Source organism: Protopterus annectens, chromosome 2.part0, assembly GCF_019279795.1.
Source record: "Protopterus annectens isolate FY-2018-M chromosome 2.part0, PAN1.0, whole genome shotgun sequence".
Classification (NCBI taxonomy): domain Eukaryota; kingdom Metazoa; phylum Chordata; order Ceratodontiformes; family Protopteridae; genus Protopterus; species Protopterus annectens.
The window spans coordinates 816826426-816850370 of record NC_056728.1 but is presented as its reverse complement, the minus strand read 5'-3'; the positions used below and the strand labels follow the sequence as shown (position 1 = coordinate 816850370).

The window sequence follows — 23945 nt, the reverse complement described above, 5'->3', positions numbered from 1 at the left end:
TCAGGTTCGTTCTTCCATTCTTTCAATCAGCAAAGTCCAGACATTCACTACCACAGATTCCTTACTCGCATAATCCAATAACTGTGACAACCCTTGCAGCTTGTCTTTCTCTGAAAGAGCTGTGGGAAGTAATTACATTCACATTTGAAAAAGCACATTCAGAATTTCTGGTGGTGATGACTTGCATCTTAGTTTAATATGTTTGAGAGACTATTCTGGCCCTTAAAATTTGCACTTGCTGCTGCAAGGTAGTCTCCAAAAAATTGCAATCCAAAAACACTCCTTTCATCAACTTACCACGTAATTAAAGCTGCAATAAAACCTATTCTTTCTCTTAAAATGTCAAAAGTTGAACCACAAGCCCCATCAGCCACCAATGACAGCAATCTATAAGCCTTTTCAATAGCCAGTGATATCTTGAAAAATCAGCTCCATTGCCCCATCGTGGTTTTACAAACTGTAAAACCAAACCCTTTGTTATACTTTAAAATCTTAAGTTGAATTTCTTCACATTTGTTTATCTTTCCGCTTAACTAAGTTCTGCTCAGTATAAATTATTTGACTGCTTAGTTTCATGGACGACTTTGTACTTTCGCTACCTTTTGCTAGAATTGCATCATGGCATTGTAGTGCTCTTTTATGAACTCACTGTGCTACACCTAGGCAGTAAATTCAGAGTGTGAACCATGGTCAGAATTTTGTGCCCACAAGCTGTACATTTTTTTATATGCCTAGCAGTCTTGTTAGACATGTTTTTTGCAGAACACCCACAATAGAAAAAGAAAATAAACTAAGTTTGGAAGTCTGTATTCCTGTGTGCATATTTGATCTGGCAAAAATTTTACACCTGATGCCCTTCTTGATGTAACCCTCCCCATTTATCTGGGTTTGGGACCAGCACGAAGAAATACACTGGATTGTGCATCCCCAATGGCTGGGTTTTTTTGGAGAACTTTCTATCTTCCCTAATAACTTTCAGGTAATTTCTGCTACCCATTCCTTAAGTTCCTCTCTTTTTAACAGGTTGGTGGGGAAGCACCAATGTTTCATCTCTACTTTATTACCCTGTATTTTTATCTTGGTAATTATTGGCACATGATCTGAAATACTTATTGGATGTGTATCAAGCTTCTCAAATAAATGGACATGTTCCTGTGAAATATAATTCCTGTCAAATGTAGTCCAGTTATTGTACCTTGGGGAGCTTTATATAAATTCTCTGAGTTCCTGTTAATAAATTCACATCTTTCAAACCAAATATTTTCAAATATTTCTTCAGAAATCTGCCCTCTCTTGTTGCTTTTCCCTTTTATGGCCCCCAGATACATCCTCATTTTTTCAAATCAAATTCTAGTCCCCACCTATAAGTAATATTCCCTGTTGAACGCTGATTTTTTTTTTTTCTCCCAAAAATTTTTAAGCTCCAAAATTGCAGTTTTAGGTAGAGTAAAAGTGCATGCAAGTGTAATCCTCATCCCCTGCTATAGTAGCCCTTTGCTACCACAAGTCTGCCTTTATTATCTTTTTCCTCTTCTATCACTGTTGAAGCTCCTCTAACAACTGATACAAGTATTCCTCTTTTCCCGTGTCCATGATAATCTGCATAATATGCATTATGAAATCTTTTCTTTATTACATTTACATGATCAGTTCTTTCAAAATGTGTCTTCTGTAGCATTGCTATTTGCACTCTGCATTTCTTAATACAATTAAGTATGGTTTCCTTTTTGTCTATAAATGTGTTGCCATTCACATTCCAAGATAATGTAGAAAGAGTCACCATTATAAGAAGTCATTATTCCCATCTGCTATATATGGCAGCTTTTTAAATGTCTTAATTCATACTTTTGAGATGCATGCACCCATTAATGCACCAAAAGCACATTAGTCTTTTACACAGTTTTTCTTATCGTCAATATTAGAACCTGTAACACATTTAGAACACTTGTTCTTTTAATAAAAACCCTCAGACAAAAAATAGAGCCAAATATACCTCCAGAACACCCACATAACCTATCAACTTAATATAAGTACACGTAACTATGTACATCTTAAAATAATGAATTTCAACCCTCCTAATAGGAACATTTGTGCCAAATAGACTACTAACAAGCCCTGGTTAACCTGAAATTGAGGTTATCCATGCTAAGATGCATGTTAGTACCTGTGCTTCTACACACTAATTGGTGTCTGTTCTTTTTTGTCTTTATTCTCCCTCCCCCATATGTGAAGACAACTTGCATACTTTCAGAAATCATTAACTTTTAGTGATGAAGAAACCAGTGTTCTTTATTTTATTGCTGTATTATCAGCATGCCTCCATGGAAAAATAAGAGAAAAAAGGTAAATGAAGTCCTCTGTTGCAGCCTGAAAGACAAGCTGAAACATTTACTGCTAAAGGAAAACTTTTCATTATATTAGGTGTTCTCATGTTTACTTATTTCCACTTAAAATTTGCCATTAGATTAAGCCAAGGATCTTACAACAGACATTCATCTATGTAGAAGTAAGAGAAAACATCAACTATATATTATGATTTGTGTATGTTTACACCCACCTCAACAAATCAAATTACAGCCTGTTAACTTAGATACTTTTGTCTAGCTCTTCTTTTCTTTTTGCACTGCAATAACTATATTTCTTAATACTAAAAAAAGAGAATTGGAGGAAAAGGCATTTGTTTACTTAAGTAATATGTACAAGAACAACTAAAAATACTTTACTATAAAATATGCAATTTACATTGTGAAAAGTTTCACAGAAATACTGTTAAGAAAAAAATTGTTTTACTTGGTTACCTCTGAATATTTAATGCCAGCATTAACTTGTGCAGCAGCACATAAAGGGTGGATGCCCACAGTTGTACATCTGTCCAACCTTTATGCCTTCAGCTAATAAGTATGTCACCAGCAGCAAACATTTAAAATTCAATAAAATGTTTTACTTTGAACAAATAAAGTAAACCATTACACTGGAATGGTTAACATATGAACAGAAATATTGAACAAAGAATGTAAAGATGGATAACATTCAGCAAACACTGTCTACCAGCTAAACTAGAATTTAGAGCCTTTTAAGTAAAGGAATACTGTGACTTTACTTCACTTAGCTTTCAAAATCAAAAATAGAATTATTGAGTCCTTACAGGCAGTGTAATGTAGCAGGCCTCTGCCATTGTGAGCATTATAGCAAGGAAATCCAGCAACTCACTCTATTACAAGCAAAGTAGTGACTGGTTTGAATTTACCAGTCTCTTTCTTTCTCTTTTTATACAAATCTCAGTCAGGATTTCATGCGTCTTTGGTTTTGAGTTTTAGAAGATGCTTTCTTGTATTCACTGTGGCATACTTTAGGAGTTTCTCAGCAATTTACTGTTCAAATAAGGCATTGTCATATGACTTAGTGCAACATTCAGTTGACATGAGGCTTTAAGCATTGCTGAGGTTCAGTCGATAAACACTGATGGTTTCATTTTCAGAGTGTAATACATTCCCACACTAGCAAATGCGCAATTCACATACAGTATCACACACACATACACACTCACCCCTCTTTTAAATACTATACATTTACTAAAAAGTAATTACAAAACAGATTATTTTATTTACATCTTCTAGAGTTATTTACATTTTTAACATAATGCAGTTTTAGTACACCTTAGTTCAATTCCCTTGCATGTTTTCTTCTGAAAGAACGTTTAGATTTCCTAAGTGAGTTGCAGCTTTTTTCAGTTTTCCCTCTTATTAAACTCAAGTGAACTATATTGAAAACCTCCCAAGAAAGGAAACGTGTGGGGTAAGAGAATCTATTTCAAAACTCTCCCTGCTCAATTCCTTGCCTAGAAAGGCTGACTGCATTTCCATTGCTGACACCCTATTATGGCGCTCCTAAGTAGCATGTTATTCTCACATATGGTGCTATGTATCCATTTTATATCTTTATAAACTCACTATTGTGTCCTAAAACACTCATGAGGTTGGAGCTTTTGGAGGACAGACACTGTTCCCAAACATTCCTCTTCTGTCTTTGCAAATGATTCTTCCCACATCTGATGTCTACAACTAAGGTATACTGCTGAATGTACTTTTCCCTTTGAAATCTGGATGACTACATTGCCCCTTCTCCTGTACATTGTTTGAAGCTTTTAACTGTATAGTAAACTCCAACTTTTAGCTAGGCCTAGCTAGTATGAGGATCCAGTGAAGGCCATCTAGCGTTTTTGGAATGCCTGTTTTCAAGCTAGAATCCAGGTAGTTTTACCTGGCTCTTCTCTCATCTAATATCCATAAAAAACAGTAGCTGTCGTATTTTAATGAGGGAATGCACTTTGTAATATCCTGTTATATTAAAAAAGTCCTTACCTGCATTTTAGTAGGCCATGCCTGTATCATTCCTGTTTTGGACAGCACTGGCTAAATTTTGCCATCACCCACATGATGACCATGGTAAAATACTTCTGATGTTCCTGCAGTATTTGCTTTAATAGTCAACCTACACCATTTTTAATTTGCTTAGCACCTCTCTGATATGTTGCAGTTGTTAATACCAGTTGTTGCTGTTGTTGATGTCAGTAATGGCTAAAAATAGCAAAACTGTCTATGTAAGCAGGGACAGAGTCTCCATCTCTTGCTTAGATTTGATCCACCAGCTCCTGGAAAGTCGCTGATCTATTTTTTTTTTACCCCAAAAGGCATTTTAGTGAATTCATGCAACCCAAAAGAGGATGTGACAAATTATATCTCCCTTAATGCAGGTATCAAGAATATCTGTTAGTAACCGTTATTCACACCAGTAGTGGGCAGAGACTTTGCCCCATCCATCTGCTTCAAAGCTTCATCTCATCTAGGCATAGGATACAAATTTGCATCTGTGTGACTGTTTAGTTTCTTATAGTCTGTACAGGATGTAATGTTCCCATATTTTGTTTTGCCACCAACTCCACTGGTGAGGGTCCGGGACTATTGGATTCCTGGATTGCTTCCAAGTCTGTCATTGCCTTTAGTTCCTCCTGTGTTGTTTGTTTGACTTCCTGAGGCACCTAGTAAGCAGCCTGTTGGGCTGCTGGGTTCCTGTGTCTACATGGTACTGTACAACCCTGGCTTAGCAATGAATACATTTTCAAACTTGCACCACACCTTTTTTTTCTTGAAACTTTATAGATGATAGCTGCTTTGACAATGCCACCTCATCTCCAGGAATGCCAGATGGAGAGGTTCTTCGTGTTTCACTGTTGCAGTCATTACATTTGGGTAATCTGCTTGCAGGTTGCCCTCAGTCGGCCTGATTAACAAAGTCTTGGGTCCTGCATCAGTTGCTGACCCTTCTTCCATGATGTCAGGGGTATAAAACCTGCAGCAGATGCCATTACATCAATCTTTCTTGCGGTGCGCTGCCCAAAGCAGAAACCGTTCGCAAGTGCCAGTTGGCCGACTCCTGAAATTTTCATTTTCAAGTTTCAGAACCGAAGTCTTCAACGTAAAGCTAAGTACCCCGTTGGGGAAACTTTTTCTTGCTCCTTACTGATGTCAATAAAAGTTAATAATTGCATTACTTGTGGAAAGCAAATACCTCATAAAGATTTTCATTCCTACTGTATTCCTTGCCTAGACCCTGACCAAGACATACATTGCTGTTGGTTTTGTGCTTTATTCAATCAGCACACTATCCATCGTTGGTATATTTTTGCCTCTAAATATTTCGGTTCTTGGTTTAATTACCCAGAAATGTCATCGGTTAGCCATCCGACTACCGGGATTCTTAAAAAATGCAAAGATAACGACAGAGACAGGCCACCGAGGTCCAAAACTGCCGACGACGCTTCTAAGCCAGTTGCCAGTTCGCCGGTACTCAGTGAGGTGCTTTCGCAGCCCCTGATTCCCGCTACTTCTGATTCGCAGGCCTCTACTGAGACCCATTCTGAGTCCGGTATGCCGCAAGATACTTCAGCTATGGAACCTGTGGTTGTCTCTACCTTGGATGGGTCCGGAGCCACTGTGCAGGCACCGGCTTCTGAGGGTGTATTCAGGCCTACAGACATGCATCAACACCTCCTTCATTACTAAGGCCTAACTCTCGATCCATGTCTAAAAAAACGACGTCCAGGCCACATGCTCAGGCCCTTATGCCTGAAAAACAAATGATAAAAATGGCTGAAGATCTAATAATTAGAGTAATCAGGGATGGTCAACCCCCCCCCCCCCCAAGAGGCCTAGGGCTGAGCTTGATTATGAATCTTCTGATCAGGATTCTGTTTCTTCTGACTCTTCGGATGACCTGGATTTGTCCATACCTACTTATGAGGATTCTGATGCAGAGGATTCTATTCCCTCTGCTTCCCCTCCTGAGGATTTTTCTTTTGGGGAAACTTTACATACCTTAAGGGAGCATTTTCACTGGGAAAGCCAGGAATTTTCTGATTCAAAAAAGAGGCTTAGGGATTTCCTTCTACCTCAGCATAGGCCTTTGGCTATACCTCCTGTACTAGACATTGTTGATGATGTTTTCTCAGAATCCAGTTTGGCCCCTGATTCCCTGCCTCCTGCTCCTAGTAAACCTGACAGATACTACAGGGTTCTTGAGTCCCACAAGTTCCTTTTCAAAAATCCTGTTGCAGATCCAGAGACTATTTCTCAGGGGCCCAAGGGCATTAAGGCTTATACTGCTAAAAATCCAACCCCTTCTGATAGAGACTCCAGGGCGCAGGATAGATGGGGTAAAAGGTTTATACTTCTGCAACCTTGGCAATCAGAGCTTTAAACTGCCAATTTCGTATGTTAAAATATCAGCAACATGTTATTGGACTGCTTAAACAGAAAATTATGTTGATTCCTGACTGTGTAGAAAATAGATTTGCAGAACTTAATGCATTCTGCTGAACTAGTTGGAAAACATACTTTGCAATGTGGTTTTGATTCTTTAGAGGCCTCTTGCAGGGCTGCTGTTACTGGATCTGTGCTTAGAAGGCATGCTTGGCGTAAGGAGCAATCTTTGCCTGATCATGTTAAAGCTAAATTGTTGGATGCTCCTTTAAATCAGGACCGCCTGTTTGGCAACAGGGCTGAAGTTCTTAAAAAGATGGAAGATAAAGCTAAATCTGTGCAATTCTTTACAAGTGCAACTTCCTAGATTTAGTAGGCACTGGCCTAAGAATTGGTCCTTTCCAGTCCCTTCCAGTTCTTCTCAAGCCAAACCCAGACACAGCAAAAACCCCAGGTTTCGGTCCCAGGGGACTCTCAGAACTAAGCAGTGGGGGGCCTCCAGTTCCAAATCTGGAAATAATAAGACAACCCCCTATGGCAAACAGTCTCAATGACTTCCTTTTAAAATTCCCAAGCATTTATCTTTTGACCACCCCTTTGGGGGGAAAGATTGCTCTTCATGCAAAGAACTGGGAACTCATAACCCAGGACAAATGGGTTTTAAATATAGTGTCCCAGGGATACATATTTCATTTCCAAACGTTGTCAACACCAAATGGGTGGCCAGACCTTCCCCCAAATCAGTGGGCAGGGGCTCAAAAACAACTACTTTCCCTCTTAAGCATGGGGGCTGTTCAGCTGGTACCAGAAGAGGAAAAGGGACAAGGTTTCTATTCCAGACTTTTTCTGGTACCCAGAAAAGACAAATCATGGCGTCCAATCCTGGACCTGTCTACTCTAAACACCTTTCTGGAGATTCCAAAATTCAAGATGCTGACTCTTCACCAATTACTTCCTATGCTAGGCAAAGACACCTGGTTGGCAACACTAGATTTAAAAGAAGCATACCTGCACATCCCAATCAGGGAATCTTGCAGAAGATACCTACGCTTCAAAGCAAGCTGCATGCATTATCAGTTCTCTGCACTGCCCTTTGGCTTGTCTACTGCGCCCAGGGTATTCACAAAGTGCCTGGCTCCAGTTATTGCATTTTGCAGGCAAAGAAGTATTCAAATATACCCATACCTGGATGATTGTCTAATTCAGGCAGATACTTTTGAATCATCTGGCATTTGTAAAAAGGGTTCTAATTTGGCTGGGGTACACCATAAACAAAAAGAGATCATGACTGGTACCCTGTCAACAAATTACATTCCTGGGAGCAAGCTTGAATACAACTTCCCAGATGGCTTACCTCATGCCAGAAAAGCAAATTCATTTGGTAACCTATTTCAAGCAAGTGGCCACACAAACCCTGCTATCTGCAAGACAAATACTGCAAGCCTTTGGGTTTATGGCCTCCTGCATTCTTCTACTTCCATATGCAAGACTGCAAATGAGGAAACTACAGTGGTATCTAAAAAGCCTATGGAGTCAACATTCTCACAGCCTGGAAACAATGATTCCTATCGTACCTTGCCTACGCCTAGACTTCCTCTGGTGGGCAGAGGCCTGCCACCAAAACATGGGACTACCATTCACACTACCCCCTGCCGCCCAAACCCTAACAGCAGATGCATCAAGACTATGCATGGAGGGCTCACTTGGCAGGGAAGTGCATCCAGGGCAAATGGAACCCAAGTCAAATGCACTTACATATCAATCAAAAAGAAATGTAAGCTGTACAGAATGCTCTGACAGCCTTTAAGGACTATATTCTTCCAGTCCAACTAATGGTAAAGATGGACAACACCATGGTTATGTGGTACATAAACAAGCAGGGGGGGTACACATTCCTACCCCCTCTGCAGACTAGCCATGACATTGTGGAACACAGCCTTGAGTTACCACGTGCACCTACAAGCTGAATTCCTTTCTGGAAAATTAAATACACTGGCAGACGGACTGAGCAGAAACCTCATGGACCCACACGAGTGGAAACTGGAACCAAGGATTTTCAACATGTTGACAAGCGAATGGGGGTGAACAGACGTAGATCTATTTGCCTCCTCCCAGAACTACCAGTTGGACAGGTTTTGCACAAGGACTCCCCACAAACAAGCCTGGAAAGTGGATGCTCTGCCCTTCAGCTGGAAAAACCTATCGGTCTATGCCTTCCCCCCGCTGTCTCTACTCTCCAAAGTTCTACTAAAAGTCATACAGGACAAACCAAGGATGATCTTGATTGCTCCAGACTGGCCGCACCAGCACTGGTACCGCCTCCTGTGCAGTGTGTAGCAGTTATCTCCATGGCACTTGCCTCAGACCCCTTCCCTGCTGTCTCAGCAGGAGAACCAAATTCTGCACCCTCAGCTTCCAACATTGAACCTTGCAGCTTGGCTAATCACTTAAATTTACCCTTATCCCTCAGCAAACCTGTGATGGATGTCATCTTAGAGGCAAGGAGACCCAGTACTAGAAAATCTTATTCTGAAAAATGGAAAAGATTCTGTGCCTGGAACCAATCTCAAGGGATGAGCACAGCAGCGCCCAATTTACCTCAGATTTTGCAATACTTAACTGAGATGCTTCACAAGGGCCTGTCTTTTTTTCCTCCATTAAAATTCACGCCTCAGCCATTTCAGCTCATTATAACACAGAACCTCCCCTCTTCTCTCATCCTCTGCTCAAGCAGTACCTCAGAGGGGCCAAATACTTGAGACCACCCAGGAGAGCTCCGACCCCTGCCTGGGACCTTTTCTTTGTATTAGAGAAACTCACTCTACCTCCTTTCGAGCCAGCTGCTGCTGCAGACTTAAAATTTCTTTTTTGGAAAACAGCTTTCCTTTTAGCAGTCACTTCAGCAAGAAGGATATCTGAATTACAGGCCCTTATGGCAGTGGAGCCTTTCATTATCTTACATGCAGACTGGGTGTCATTCAGGACCAATCCATCCTTCATGCCCAAAGTGGTATCCAGTGTGGCTCTTAATCAGTCCATCCATTTGCCAACCTTCTTTCCCAATCCACAGAACAAAGGGGAACGGATTCTGCTTTCCTTGGATGTGCACAGACAACTTAGATTCTACTTGGACAGGACTAAACTTCGAAGAAAATCTGAACAATTGCTTTTAACATTTGCTGCAGGGACAGAGGGGAAGGCGATTTCAAAACAAACCATTTCTAAATGGATAAGACATTGCATTCATTTCTGCTATAAGCACCATGGAAAACCTATCCCCCAGGGGATCAGATCTCAGTCCACCAGAGCTGCATCTACTTCTGCAGCCTTCCTCAGAGTTGTTCCTACCAGGGACATCCTAGAAGCTGCAACCTGGAGTTCTGTACATACTTTCACCAAGCATTATCATTTGCCAATTTTCTCTAAATCCAGAGCAGGCTTTGCCACTGCTGTCCTGCAGTGCCTTATAGCTGGCCCTAATGCTATATAAACTCCTCCTCCTCCCAACCATAGCTTTGGGAATCTACCCAAATGTAATGACTGCAACAGTGAAACACGAAGAATGTAGTACAGTTGTGTACACTTACCATAAATGTAGATGTCCCAGTGTATTCACTGTTGCAGTCCTGAGTACCATCCCTCCAGCCCCCTAATTTCTTCTGGCTATACCTCTACTTTCCTTTACTATGCTTAAAAGCCTTTTTGGTGTATTTGCTTTTTGTTGGAGGTATACCTTTGTGTTTCTGTGTTTATTTGCTCCCCACTAGGGGGCACCAGACATCTGGGGCAAGAAAAACTGATGTAATGGTGTCGGCTGCATGTTTTGTACCCCTGATGTCATGGAAGAAGGGACAGCAACCGACGCAGGACCCAAGACTTTGTTAATCAGGCTGACTGTGGGCAACCTGCAAGAAGATTACCCAAATGTAATGACTGCAGCAGTGAATATACTCTAACATCTACATTTATGGTAAGTGTACACAACTATACTTTTCACTGAGCGCTGCCACAATCTCCCATTCAGAGCCTTCTTGTAACATTACATGTGCCATGTACTTAAATATCTTTATCATTGCAGGGATTTGTTGTATTGACTTGCCAGCATTTGTGTTTTTGTCATCTGTTTGGCAACTCCATCACATTAACATCACTCACTTTTCCTCACAACATTGAAAAATCCCTCCAATGCTGTCTGCAACTTATGAAATGAACAGGAATATGCACCATTACATTTTGTTCAGCTTTACGCATATAGTTTCTTACTTTCCTGTCATTCCAAGTGAAAAGTTATTTATGATGATTATGCTGCTTGCTGAAATCAGTCTAATTAATGCACTGAACTTTGCAGACTATTAACCTTTTCAGCACTGTATTATCATTTGCAGTTACTAATAAAATAACTTGTCCATGTAACAGACATGTATGATACTGCTAGTTTCCAACTTTAATGTCTCAGGTTTAGATTTTTTTGTAAAGTATGGATGATAACTTTCCATTCTGCATTTACCCCAGAACAAACATGTTCCTACATGTACCAGATCTAACAAAAAATCAGATCTACCCCACCATTGTTTTATGAAAGCAGTCCTTTGATGCAATACTGTTGGAATTTGCTTGTTTTCTGTTTCAAGGTGAATTATGACAATCTTAAACTTTTAGGGAGTCGTTCCTGTTAGGAAGTTGTTTTTGTCTCCGGCCGATAGGAAGTTGTGCATTCCTGCACCTGGGTTTCTTATGTGCAATTCTCCTTGAAACTTGTACCAGGCACAAAATATTCTGTATTACACACACAGTAGGATTCGGAACCATGCATATTTCTAACTAGGAAAAGTTTAACCCTTTTGTGTATATATGCTAGCAAACAAATGCAATCTGAGGGTCATGCTGCTCAATGCTAGAGGTCTAAATCTCAAAATGCACTTGCTCAAAGCACTCCTTAAAGTGGAGAACATTGACATTTGTGCTGTAACAGAGACCTGGTTTAAGGTAGCAGAAAGCATCCCTTCACTACCAGGCTATAACTCATTCCACACCTTTCGGCCCCAGAACTTTGGATCGAAGCTCCAAAGGCAGTGGAGTTTCCATATTCATAAAGGATGTGCACACCTCCAGACTGGTAGCCCAACATAACTCATCAGAGATGCTTCAGGTGTAGCTAACATTGGGTAAGACGGTCACCAGAGCTGTGGATGAAGGCAATGTGGTTCATACAGCCTACCCTGATCTGGCCAAAGCCTTTGATACCGTTCCTCACTCAAGAATCATAGAAAAACTCACTAAGCTAAGCATCAACCTCTATATCACTAGGTGGGTTGCAAAGTGGCACACCGATAGAACCCATCGTGTGAAAGTAGCTGATCCCAAGTCAGGCTGCTGACTAGTCATGAGTGGAGTTTCACAGGGATCGGTCCTGGGTCCTCTCCTGTCTGATATCTACTCAGAAGTCCAGGCCAACACGAAGGGACTCTGGTTGACAAAGTTTGCAGATGATTGCAAGTTGGGAGCCATTATTAACTCCCCAAGTGATGTTGACATCCTACAGAAAGGCCTCACTGAGACCAACGACTGGTGTCAGAACCTTGGCCTTAAGCTCAATGCCAAAAAATGTCATCCCCTTTGGGAAAAACCCAGTTCCCATGAATTACCACATCGGTGGTAGTCCACTGAACACAGAAGGCATTATAAGAGATCTAGGAACACAGGTTGACAGCAGCCTCTCTTTTGTCCACTACATTGCCACTGTGGTCAGAAAGTCCTTCTATGTGGCACATCTCATTACTATGGGTTTTACATTCAGGAAGAAAGAGGTCATTGTCTCCCTCTACTCTTCCCTCATTAGGCCAATCATCGAGTACAGTGCCCCATTTGGCATGTACCTCACTAGACACCTGTAACAACTTTGAGGCCACAAAAGTACCTCACAAAGAGGATCCTAGGCCTTAAATACTTGTCCTATATGGACAAACTCAAAAAAACCTCCCAACTATTCTCTATCTCATATCGCCTACTTAGAGACGATCTCTGCTTGACTTACAAAGCCATGTCTGACCCAGCTCTGTTAGAAATGCTACATCTAAAGAAATCCCAATCCCTCTGCACCACTCGCTCCAGAGACCTCAACCTCATTACCACAATCAACAGAACGTGCTGGAGGGACAGGTTCATAACCCAGAGACTGCCCATGCTATGGAATAGACTTCCCATACATGTCAAACAGAGCACCTCACTGGCCCTCTTCAAGAGACATTTTGATGAGTGGATGGGAAATAGAAAGTTCACCCCGGGGATTACTCCAGTGGCTCTACTCGACAGAGACACTGGGAACTAAGTTCTGATGGCACAATGCCAGGGTAATCCTTTGGGCTAGTCTTGTAAAGGCTCCAGGGCCATTAGCCTAGTACACACCTATGAACAGAAATGTACATGCTTTTAAATGTCTATATTTTGTATATATATTCTAACAAGCAGAAGCGTGAATGCACTATTATAAGCATCTAAATATATGTATCTAACAGTTCTCCCTTTTGTTTTTTAAAAACAGTCTGTTTACATTGATGTGTATACTTTGGTCAGATCATAATTTTCATCATGATTTACAGAAAACATATTAGGAAACAAAACCTTTTGTTTTCTTTTTGATACAGCAAGTTAAAACAGTTTCATATAGTAAGTACAATAATAACAAACATTACTACCAGAACTGGATATGTAATCCAGTCTAATATTTTTTTTTTCCTTTCAAAGATCATCCTGTAAAAATGTCTCACCAGTTATGAGCTGTATCTGCTTGAGTTTGTTCTGCTAACTTGATTAACTTATTTTTTCCAATTACAGAATTTAATTCATGACTTAGGAATATTTTATTAACCTTTTGCAATTGTTGGGTTAACTGTTTGCTTTCGTTTATGACTTTGTAATGATTTTAATGAAAATCCTACATTAGTCATTGACAATGTCTTTGGATTTTATTGTAAAGGCATTGTAGTCTTGCTTTGTGGAATAAACATGTGTGTTATGTCAGGTGAAATGAGTGATGTTATTAGGACAACCTACACAGGGATGTGTAGTAAATGGTAAACTTTGATTTGTCACACTACATACAAACTGTGGGCCTATCTCCGTGAATATTTCAAAACTAGAAGGTAAAATTGTCCATTTACATAGATTTACAGAATGTTGTAAAAAACATGGTTCATATACTGATGAGTGCTGACTACATACCAGTCCATTAGCTGTATTAGTGCAATGTTCAATTTTATAAGTTCTGTTTTGTAAATCAATATAATTTCCCTTTAGATGGGGTAACCAATACTGGTACGGATAGAATGGTGGTCCAAAAACTAGTGGTAAAACTACAGCTTGACACACTACTTTTGAACTTGTTGCATTATAATGTGCAACTTTTCCTGTACAGTATGAATTCATGCAGACTGCTGCCCATGCATTTCAATCCCGTTAGTACCTGGGATCCATTTTTGAAGCATGGTTCTCAGCACACATTCATTACTGGACATTAATTTCATTTGAACTGAATTTTTTTGTATTTGTACATACAAAGACTATAAAGTACATTTAGCCCAATATACAAATTTACTAACATTGACATCAAACCCTAATCTGCTAATTAAAGAATCATTAAAGTGTTGCAGAAATTCCTTTTGAAAATTAACATGCTCTTTTTGTGATGCTCATGTAGTAGGCGACCATTGTGCCTGTAAATGTAGTATTTGTGAGATGTCCTGTCAGTTTTAATCTGTTTGCCAATATTTCTATGTCAATTGAGTTTAATGCCCCTAAGCCTGTACCCATACCCCCTAAAAGAGCATCGTACCAGCCTCTTCATCTTTTACAGCCAGTAGTGTCAGGAGGAAATGAGATATTAAAATGTACTACTGTTTTTGGTAGTTTTGCCCCCACTACCGTACATGTTGATGGCACCCTCCTTACTTGATCAAACTTGGCTGTGGGATTATTACTAAAGGTTCTGATAACAAAAAGGCAAGACTGTCTTCCAATGATTACTGAATCATTAATACAAACCAGTACATTTCCCTCGTGTACCTTTATTTTAGTCCTTTCTGCAGTACTATTTACACAGTCAGTGTAAAATTGAAAGAATGCTCTTTCCCCTTGTAGTATGCAGCATTTCATTGCAGTATTGTTTTGTAAAGATATATTTGCTTCACGCTGTGAGCATTGAATGTATGCTTGCCTTCTGGCTGTTTTCCAGACTGACACACTCTGGTCTAAGGAAAGGCTTCCGACATGACATTTTTTTCCCTCTGGACAACAGAAATTACCTTGAATTCTATTTGTAGTATCATTTGCCTAGCACAATTTTATATAAGTAACATTAGTCGTGTATGCTTTTTCTGCTGGGGTGTCTGCTACTCCTGGTACTATTATGCAATTACAAAAAAATTGTAAAAAACAAAAATAGATATTGGTTTAACTAACATACACTTAAAACAGACATGTTTACATTACATTTGCTGTTGTCTGCCTTTGCTCTTGTGGATTTTAAAATGGTGCACTTTAGGTGAAAAGAAAATACATGAATGTCACTCTTGTGACTATTTTTATCTACTCTCATTTGATTTCTATGCACTAAAACTGTTCTGTTTTTTTTTTTTTTTACTTTTTGAGATTTAACAGCTTAGCTATGAGAGGCTTTCCCTGTGCGCATGTCATAAGAATGGCAGTCATACCCTCTTCTTTACTGTCTAATTTATAAGCATTTTAATTTAAGTGGATGAAAGTTTAAAAACATTTGGGAATTATCTGTCCATACATTAGAGCCTGCTGTGTATGGTAACCATTTTCCAAATGTAGAGTAGTGTGCATGAAGTTATGGGAAAGAGTAGTGGAAGCTAGGTTAAGAAGGGAGGTGATGATTAGTGATCAGCAGTATGGCTTCATGCCAGGAAAGAGCACTACAGATGCGATGTTTGCTCTGAGAGTGTTGATGGAGAAGTACAGAGAAGGTCAGAAGGAGTTGCATTGTGTCTTTGTGGATTTAGAGAAAGCATATGACAGGGTGCCTAGAGAGGAGTTGTGGTACTGTATGAGGAAGTCGGGAGTGTCAGAGAAGTATGTAAGAGTGGTACAGGATATGTACAAGGGTAGTGTGACAGCAGTGAGGTCTGTGGTGGGAGTGACGGATGCATTTATGGTGGAGGTGGGATTACATCAAGGATCAGCTCTGAGCCCTTTCTTATTTGCAATGGTGATGGACAGGTTGACAGACGAGATCAGACAGGAGTCTGATGTTTGCAGATGACATTGTGATCTGTAGTGAGAGTAGGGAACAGGTGGAGGAGACCCTGGAGAGGTGGAGATATGCTCTAGAAAGAAGAGGAATGAAGGTCAGCAGGACTAAGACAGAATATATGTGTGTGAATGAGAGGGATGACAGAGGAATGGTGAGGATGCAGGGAGTAGAGGTGGTGAAGGTGAATGAGTGTAAGTACTTGGGATCAACCATTCAGAGTAATGGAGAGTGTGGAAGAGAGGTGAATTAGGGAGTACAGGCAGGATGGAGTGGGTGGAGAAGAGTGTCAGGAGTGATTTGTGACAGAAGAGTACCAGTAAGAGTGAAAGGGAAGGTCTACAAGAGGGTAGTGAGACCAGCTATGTTATATGGGTTGGAGACAGTGGCATTGACAAAAAGGCAGGAGTCAGAGCTTGACGTGGCAGAGTTGAAGATGTTAAGATTTGCACTGGGTGTGACGAGGATGGACAGGATTAGGAATAAGTATATTAGAGGGTCAGCCCAGGTTGGAAGGTATGGAGACAAAGCCAGAGGCGCAAGATTATGTTGGTTTGGACATGTGCTGAGGAGGGATGCAGAGTATATTGGGAAAAAGATGCTAAGGATGAAGCTGCCAGGTAACAGGAAAAGAGGAAGGCCTAAGATAAGATTTATGGATGTGGTGAGAGAGGACATGCAGGCGGTTGGTGTGACATAGCAAGATGCAGAGGACAGGAAGAAATGGAAACAGTTGATCTGCTGTGGTGACCCCTAATGGGAGCAGCCGAAAGAAGAAGAAGAAGAGTAGTGTGCTGTAAATTATTTTCTGTCAGCTTAGCTAATTGCTGGGGAGGGTCTACAATTTCTTTCTTTAACTCTTTACTAATCAGGTTTGTCTTTTCTTGTAATTCTGCATGGGCTGTCTGATATTTCGCAGTAACCTGTTCTGCTGACTCTAAAGCTCCTATGCACTTTTGACAAAGTTTTTGTACGTCATTTCTGAACTCACTCTATCTCTTAAAAGTTTATTACATTTTTTGGCAGTTCATCATGAACCTTGTCCCTGTATCTCTTTTGTGCTGTGCAGTGGCTTCATTCCACTTTTGTCTAAAGGGTGTAACAAGATGTACAGGTGATTCTGTCAATAACTGATTTGACTGTTATAACTCTGAAATTAACATTTCACATGTGGTGACAGGACATAACAGTTTAACATCTGGATATAATGCAAGTCTATGACCCTTATCTGGTTCTTTACCATTAGAAGATTTTTTTCTGCTGTTTAACTTTTTAACAGTAATCTGAACTGTACTTTTATGACATTGCATACAGAAGGCAGTTTTATATGACTCACACAAACATTTACTGTCATACCACATGTTTTTGTTTGATACCAGTCAAATGTAATCTATTTGCATAATGCCTGACTGTCAACTTGCCCTAATAAGGTTTTACATTTGCTAATATGTTGTTTATACAAACTCTGCAGTTTGTCCCAAATTTTATCTGGATGGTCTGACACATTACACATTTTACTACCCTGTCTAACGGCATCCATACTGCATGTAATACAAAAAGATCTCTTAACAGTTTTAGAGGGACACAGTTGACCAGTCTGGTTACTGTAGATGGTTAGAAAACTTCTGTAGTTACTTGAAAAACTGGTGAAATGTAGCTGGCAGTTGCAGTTTCAAAACCTGGGAATTCACCAACTTGGAGAATTTATGGCACTGTGACCTTCCTGCATGGCAGTCTCACTCTGGATCCAGATGTCTGGGAACTGTACTGCTGCAAACTGTAGAAAACTGAAGAAACAATATTCAAGACTCAATCACATACATAAATGTTAGTTACCGCGCCTTTACTGATGTGACCTTATACAAGACACCACTCCCCCTGTGTTCGGATACAGGCTAGGCTCACCACTGAAAAGTTATTTATGATGAATGCTGTTGCTTGCTGAAATCAGTCAGATTAATGCACTGAACTTTGCAGACTATTAACTTTTCAGCACTGTATTAACTTATGCGCAGTTGCTAATAAAGTAACTTGTCTGTGTAACAGATGACATGTATGATACTGCTACAGTTTACAACTTTTAATGTGCCAGGTTCAGTTCTTCAGTGCAAGTACAGATGATTACTTTCCAGTCTGCATATACCTCAGAAAAAATGTGTTCCTACATGTACCAGATCTAACAAAAATCGGTCCTACCCCATCATTTAGTCACTGTTCTTTTTTATGCACTTTTTTATGAAAGCAGTCCTTTGATATAATACTGTTGAAATTTGCTTGATGTAGTGCAGTCTGTTCATTGTGTTCTGTTTCAAGGTGAATTATACAACCTTAAACTTTTAGAGAGTCATTCCTGTTAGACAATTGTTTATATGTTCCTCTTTGCCCCTGGGTTTCTTATCTGTAATACTCCTTGAAACTTGTACCAGGCATAGGAGATTCTGTTTTACAGAGTAGGATGACAAACTGTGCATATTTCTAACTAAGAAAAGTTTAACCCTTTTGTGCATATATGTTAACAAAGAGAAATGCACATGGATTTAAATGTATATAGTTTACTACATATATTCTAACAAACAGAAGTGTGCATGCACTATTTTAAGCGTTTCACTATATATGTCTAAAACCAAGCTTTCATTTTTTTTGTTTTGCTGTTATGTTATTTGCTTGGTGCTCGTTTGCAAAACCTGTGAACTCCCTTAGGCCTGAAATTTACAATAGATTTTTTTGTGGAAATCCATTCACCTTCCCACTTCTCAATTAGTTTGGTGATCCCCTACCCTGGGACCACAAAAGTAGCTCAAATGGCAAATTTCCTGTGGACTTCTGGGACACTTCTCATATGCAGAAAGGATATGAGGTAGGTACTTGTCCCACTTATGTTTAAACTGGTTTGCAAATGCACTTGCAATGGTCTTACTGAGAAGAGTTAATCTTGTCACTGAAATCATTAAAGAATGATGGAGGTGTTTTTTAACTGCTTTAACCCACTGCACATACTCAAACAAGTGCAGTTGACATAATGTTTGCCCCTTTCCTTGTTGGTATTTCCATGGGAAACTCACCCTAATGAATATTTCTTAAAGCATTTGCTATCTTCTCAGCCTCAGAAGGAGACAAAGTCACCATATCAGAGTACCTAGTGACACAATCTGTCACTGCCAAATATAGTGTTATTGTGGTGCTTGTACTGAGTGACCCCCACAGCGTTCTTGACTGCCTTCTAAAATGGATTCTTGCTAATAAGCTGTGGCACCAAAACTTTTCCTGCCTTGTCAAGATTTTTATTTTAACACCATCACTTAGCTAGAGGTGTCTAATGGTAGGTCCTTCGGAATATCAACTTCTGTATTACTTTTCCCCTAGCCGCCCCCCTGAAATCCATTCTCTGCACAGTAATCCTTTGTCCCACTATACAGACTTCTATGTCCTTGAGAGCCTGGGGCCTCCTTGGCTACCTCCGTAAAATTCTGTAAGTTGGAATCTTGAACGTATGCTTATTTCAGTTTATTGTCATTACAGCGATCACACTTCGTGCGAATTATCGTTTCTACGAACTATAGAAACAAAAACAGCGACCAACAAATATGTCGAACGTGGAAGTGGTGAATGTTCAAATAAGACACAATTTGAACATTCATCACACTTCCGCAACTGTAAGTACTGAGCAACTGACAGTAAAGAATATTTTTGCAGGGGGGCAAGCCTCCCTGCTTCCCCTGTTACCCCCTGCTACTTATATATACAAACTCCAAGATCGCACTACAGTGAGGGAAAGGGTACATTTCCCAATCCCCACTATAGTGCAGTCTACATTAAAATGTAGAAAGTCGCAATAGTGAATGTTGCAGTGCATTCGCTGTTGTGCATTTCTACATTTTTATTTCGTTCATTCAGTACTATCGAATGGGGCATTTTGGGCTGCCATGAATTGCACAAAGTCCGATCGCCCATTTGATAGTAAACTGCTTTTTTCCACATGTACACACACACACACACACACACACACACACCACACCACACCACACAGTCTCTCTCTCTTTGTGATCCTTTCTCATTTCCCTTCTATTGAAAGTCTAGTATTTAATGACAGCTGTCTCTCCGATAAAGGCTTACTGTGTTCAACTACTACTTATCCTGAAAAAGATCTTTCCAGCGAATGTCCAGTACCTCCTAACAGCTGTGGTACAGGTTTCAGCCTCCTACAGCTAGCAAACTCTTTCCCTGATGTAGCCACAAGACTAGTCTTTGTTGGAAATGTGGGCACTGGCCAGGCCTTTCCCTCTTACTGCTTTTCTTGTGTGATTATCTCTATCCCTGGCTACTTGTAATTGTATGAGCACAAGGTTCTGAGTCACCAAAAACATTACTTATTATAACCTTAATCATTTACTTGTTTGTCTTTCAACTGTCCTTCCCAATCTAAATGAGCTCTAGGCAACAGCACCGGAAAAGGTACCCGTATCATAGTTCTAACTTGTGTGAACTGGTGGGGCAAGTAATGTTCCTCTGTAACAACTGCAGACATAATAATTTGATGATGTATTCTCCTAGTAGTGTTTTTTTGTTGCATACTATGATAGAGTTTGGGCCCTTGTGATGATATAGAGCAGCTGCAATTTCAAAACAACTCATGACAACCACAGTGCTACCTTCATTAGCAATCTCGTGTGTTTTTGCTCACTTCCCTATCACTGTGAACATTTGAAACACAAATGCCCCATTTGTTTACACTGGAAATCTTTTAATGTCAGAGCTTCAAATGTATTTGAGTCAGTGTTTTCCTCCCTTTGCCTGTGACACCTCCTGTATAGGTTTAGGCTGCTCGTTGGTTTCTCTGTAACAATATATAGTCCGGGTACCCCATTTTTGTGCAGTTTTCCCTTGCTGGCTAGATAGAGGTTAACATTTTTGCCAATTTCCTCAGCAATGTTACACTCCTGACCTGCTAACCAGAGTCTCAGGAAAAGTGGTAAGTGCTTGCTCCCTTGCTATAAGGTCTTGCAACATTTCAAAAGTAATAACTTGACATCCATTCACCCAACTATTAAAGTAAGTGCTTTTTCCAGTGAAATCACTAACACTGTGCTGTAGCTTTCTATTATATCCTCTAATATTTTCTCAATAAACTTCATGAGTAATTTTAAAATATTCAAACATGAAAATGGCAACTTTTACATTGTCAACATTAATCTACAGTATTTATTTTGATACAGCAGGCTACTTTACTCATAATCAGAGGAGCCAGGAACTTCACCCATTATCTCTGGTCAAGTTGATGCTAGTTACCCACCCTTTCAAATGGCTGAATAATGCTACCATAGGCCTGTCCTTATACTGATGAAGTAATTTAGCATTGGCTTTGGTGCCCAGGGTTAGGCTTTAATCTCCCATTGCCCATGTGCCTATTGACAGAGTCGTAGCAGTGCTGTGTCTCATGCCGGTGCTCATTTTCTTCTTCCTTTGTCATGATTAATTCACACTGACACTTCTGTTCCTCCTATGCAAGTTATTGCTGATAGTTCAATTTCTTCTACACTTTTTCTTTGCACTTTCATTCTGTTTCCCTCCTTGGCTACTTCAAACTTCAGGCATTTCATTTCCAGCTCAAATCCCTTTGGTTATTTATTTATTTAAATTGGTTGACCGGGAGTGGGTACAGCTGTATATTGAGATATATTCTCTGAATGGACCGAGTTGCTTTGCTGTGTGTTGTGCTCTTACTACCAGGCTATCTCGTGTTTCAGTGGACTGAATTTTATCTGTACCCAGTGCAGCTATCATGTCATCCTTGATAATACCGGCACAGAAGTTCCCTTTCCTTTGCACTCCGCAGTAATTTGTGACAGCAACATTTTCTTATACTTCATAGGGGTAATTTTTGCCTGTTGTCCTAACAATTTTGACTAAAAAAATGTTATGCAAAATATACCTCTGAATGTTTATATTGTGGCTCCAAATATTTACATAACTTTCTGATAACAAATCTGTTTTTGAAGCTATGCAAGTCAAATATACATCACTATCTAACAAATATTATGTGACAAATCATCAGTAGGATAAAGTCTGTTACCCACTAATAACACCAGAGTTGCGTGATAGCACAGGCTTTAAATCTGCAGAAGTAACACCAAGTATATGATATGAGCAGGGTTATAGTTTCTCTATCCACACTGCCCAAAGTTAATATGTGAGAGGTGATCATCCTTAAGGGTGCGTAGTACACCCTGTTGACTTGAGTAATAACAAGCACATGCCACACCCAAACAAACATTATACTGTACTTCTACAAAGTAGAGGTATCACTGGCTCCTCAGGATTTCACTCACCTTAGTCAAGTTCAGTGCACTGACCACAGGTAAATGAAAATTTTCCAAAATCATTTTACACACAAAATGCTTTCTAGAAAGAGTTGTCATAACTGTCCAGTAACAACACCCTCTTCACCCAGTTTATGTATGCTGTCACTAGTCAAACATCATTGGCAAACCAGGTACATGTTTACCCTTAAAATAAGCCATCCTTTGAACATTTGAATGGTAGCAATAGCTTGAGCAGTAATGCTCTGAAGGGTGGATGCCAGCAGCTGCACACCTGTTGAACATGCACATCCTTAAAGAATTTTATTATTGATTTTTTTATCTTATGTGGAATAAAATAGCACATTGCACTTGAAAAGTAACTATGCAAAAAGAAATATTTTTGCACAAAGAATGTTAAATAAGTTTTTGAACAACCAAATGTCACACAGAAAACTGTCAGCTAAACTAGAGCTCAACTATTTTAGCTAAAGATATAATATGGTCTCAGTCTCTGGATGTGAAGTTGTTCAATCTCACCGTTTATTCTTACACATGGGTACGGAGCCGAGCCATCGGCTCTGAGTCGGCCGCTTTACTAGCTAAAGATCTCAGAGTAGCTCGAGGCCAGGCCCCTATCCCATGATGCTCTCTGTCCTACTGCAGATCTAGTTTGCCACTGCAACTGATCGCAAGGTCGTCGGAGAGCTCGAGCCAGTAGATTTACTTTATTGGGTTTTTGGCAAATTTTCTGCTTATAATTCTTTAGATAACTAAAGTATATTCTAATTTTTATAACTTTTGGGTGAGTTAGCCTCTTGATTTAAAGTGACTAGAGTCATTTGTTTGTTTACAGAGTGGTTGTTCTTAGGTCTCTGCCATTCCTTGGTTTACCCCTATCTGTTTTTCTGCATGTATAGTGTGTTCGATAGGAGTTAGTTAATTATTGCATATATCCTTACAGTTGTACAAGGATCTGGCAACTTAAGACTGTTAGTATATTTACTGTGTGCAGTGTGGTTAGTTTCAGTAACCGTGTTCCTGTGTTAGTGTTACTGTATATTCTTGGTGTACATTGAAACTGACAACTAGTACAGTATGTTTTCTCATTTACTGTGTTTCTGTAACTGTAACATGTCTGACCATAGGGAGAAACAGAAATCTGGCTTCAAGAAGTGTCCAAAATGTGGGTAGAAGATGACCATTACGGACGCCCATGTAAATTATGTTTATTGTTTGGGACCTGTTCACCTCCAGGAGGATTGCTCTATCTGCCATTCCTTCAGTAGTAGGGTTTTACTAGAGAGAAGAAGGAAGCTAGTAGATAGAGACTTGTTGGAGTCAGATTTTCAAGAGACCTTGGACAAGGCTGACTAGACCTCTAAGTCTTAGAAGGGGTCAAAATCTTCAAAGGTGTCCTCAGAACCTAAGTCATCGGCTCCAAGCCTTACCATGAAGGTGCGGTCGCCGGCTCCACAGTCTTCGGACCTGTGCACCAAGCAGGTGTTTCGAAGCCGGTCCCCAGTCTTGGAGCCGGTCTCCGAAACCTTGAAGTCACCTATCCTTCAATTGGTGGTGTCTTCGGTTCCTTTGACTTGTTCTTCGAGGACCCTTTCTGATGTG

General features: G+C 40.0%; 1 protein-coding gene across 1 annotated transcript in view; it reads right to left on the bottom strand.

Moving 5' to 3' along the window:
• Positions 1-23945, bottom strand: part of LOC122792784 (purpurin-like) — a 199362-nt gene continuing 175417 nt past the window's right edge. Inside the window, exon 5 of the mRNA XM_044060353.1 lies at positions 1-119. Within this exon, the coding sequence (XP_043916288.1) occupies positions 1-119 (119 nt within the window). The remainder of the gene's footprint in view (positions 120-23945) is intronic.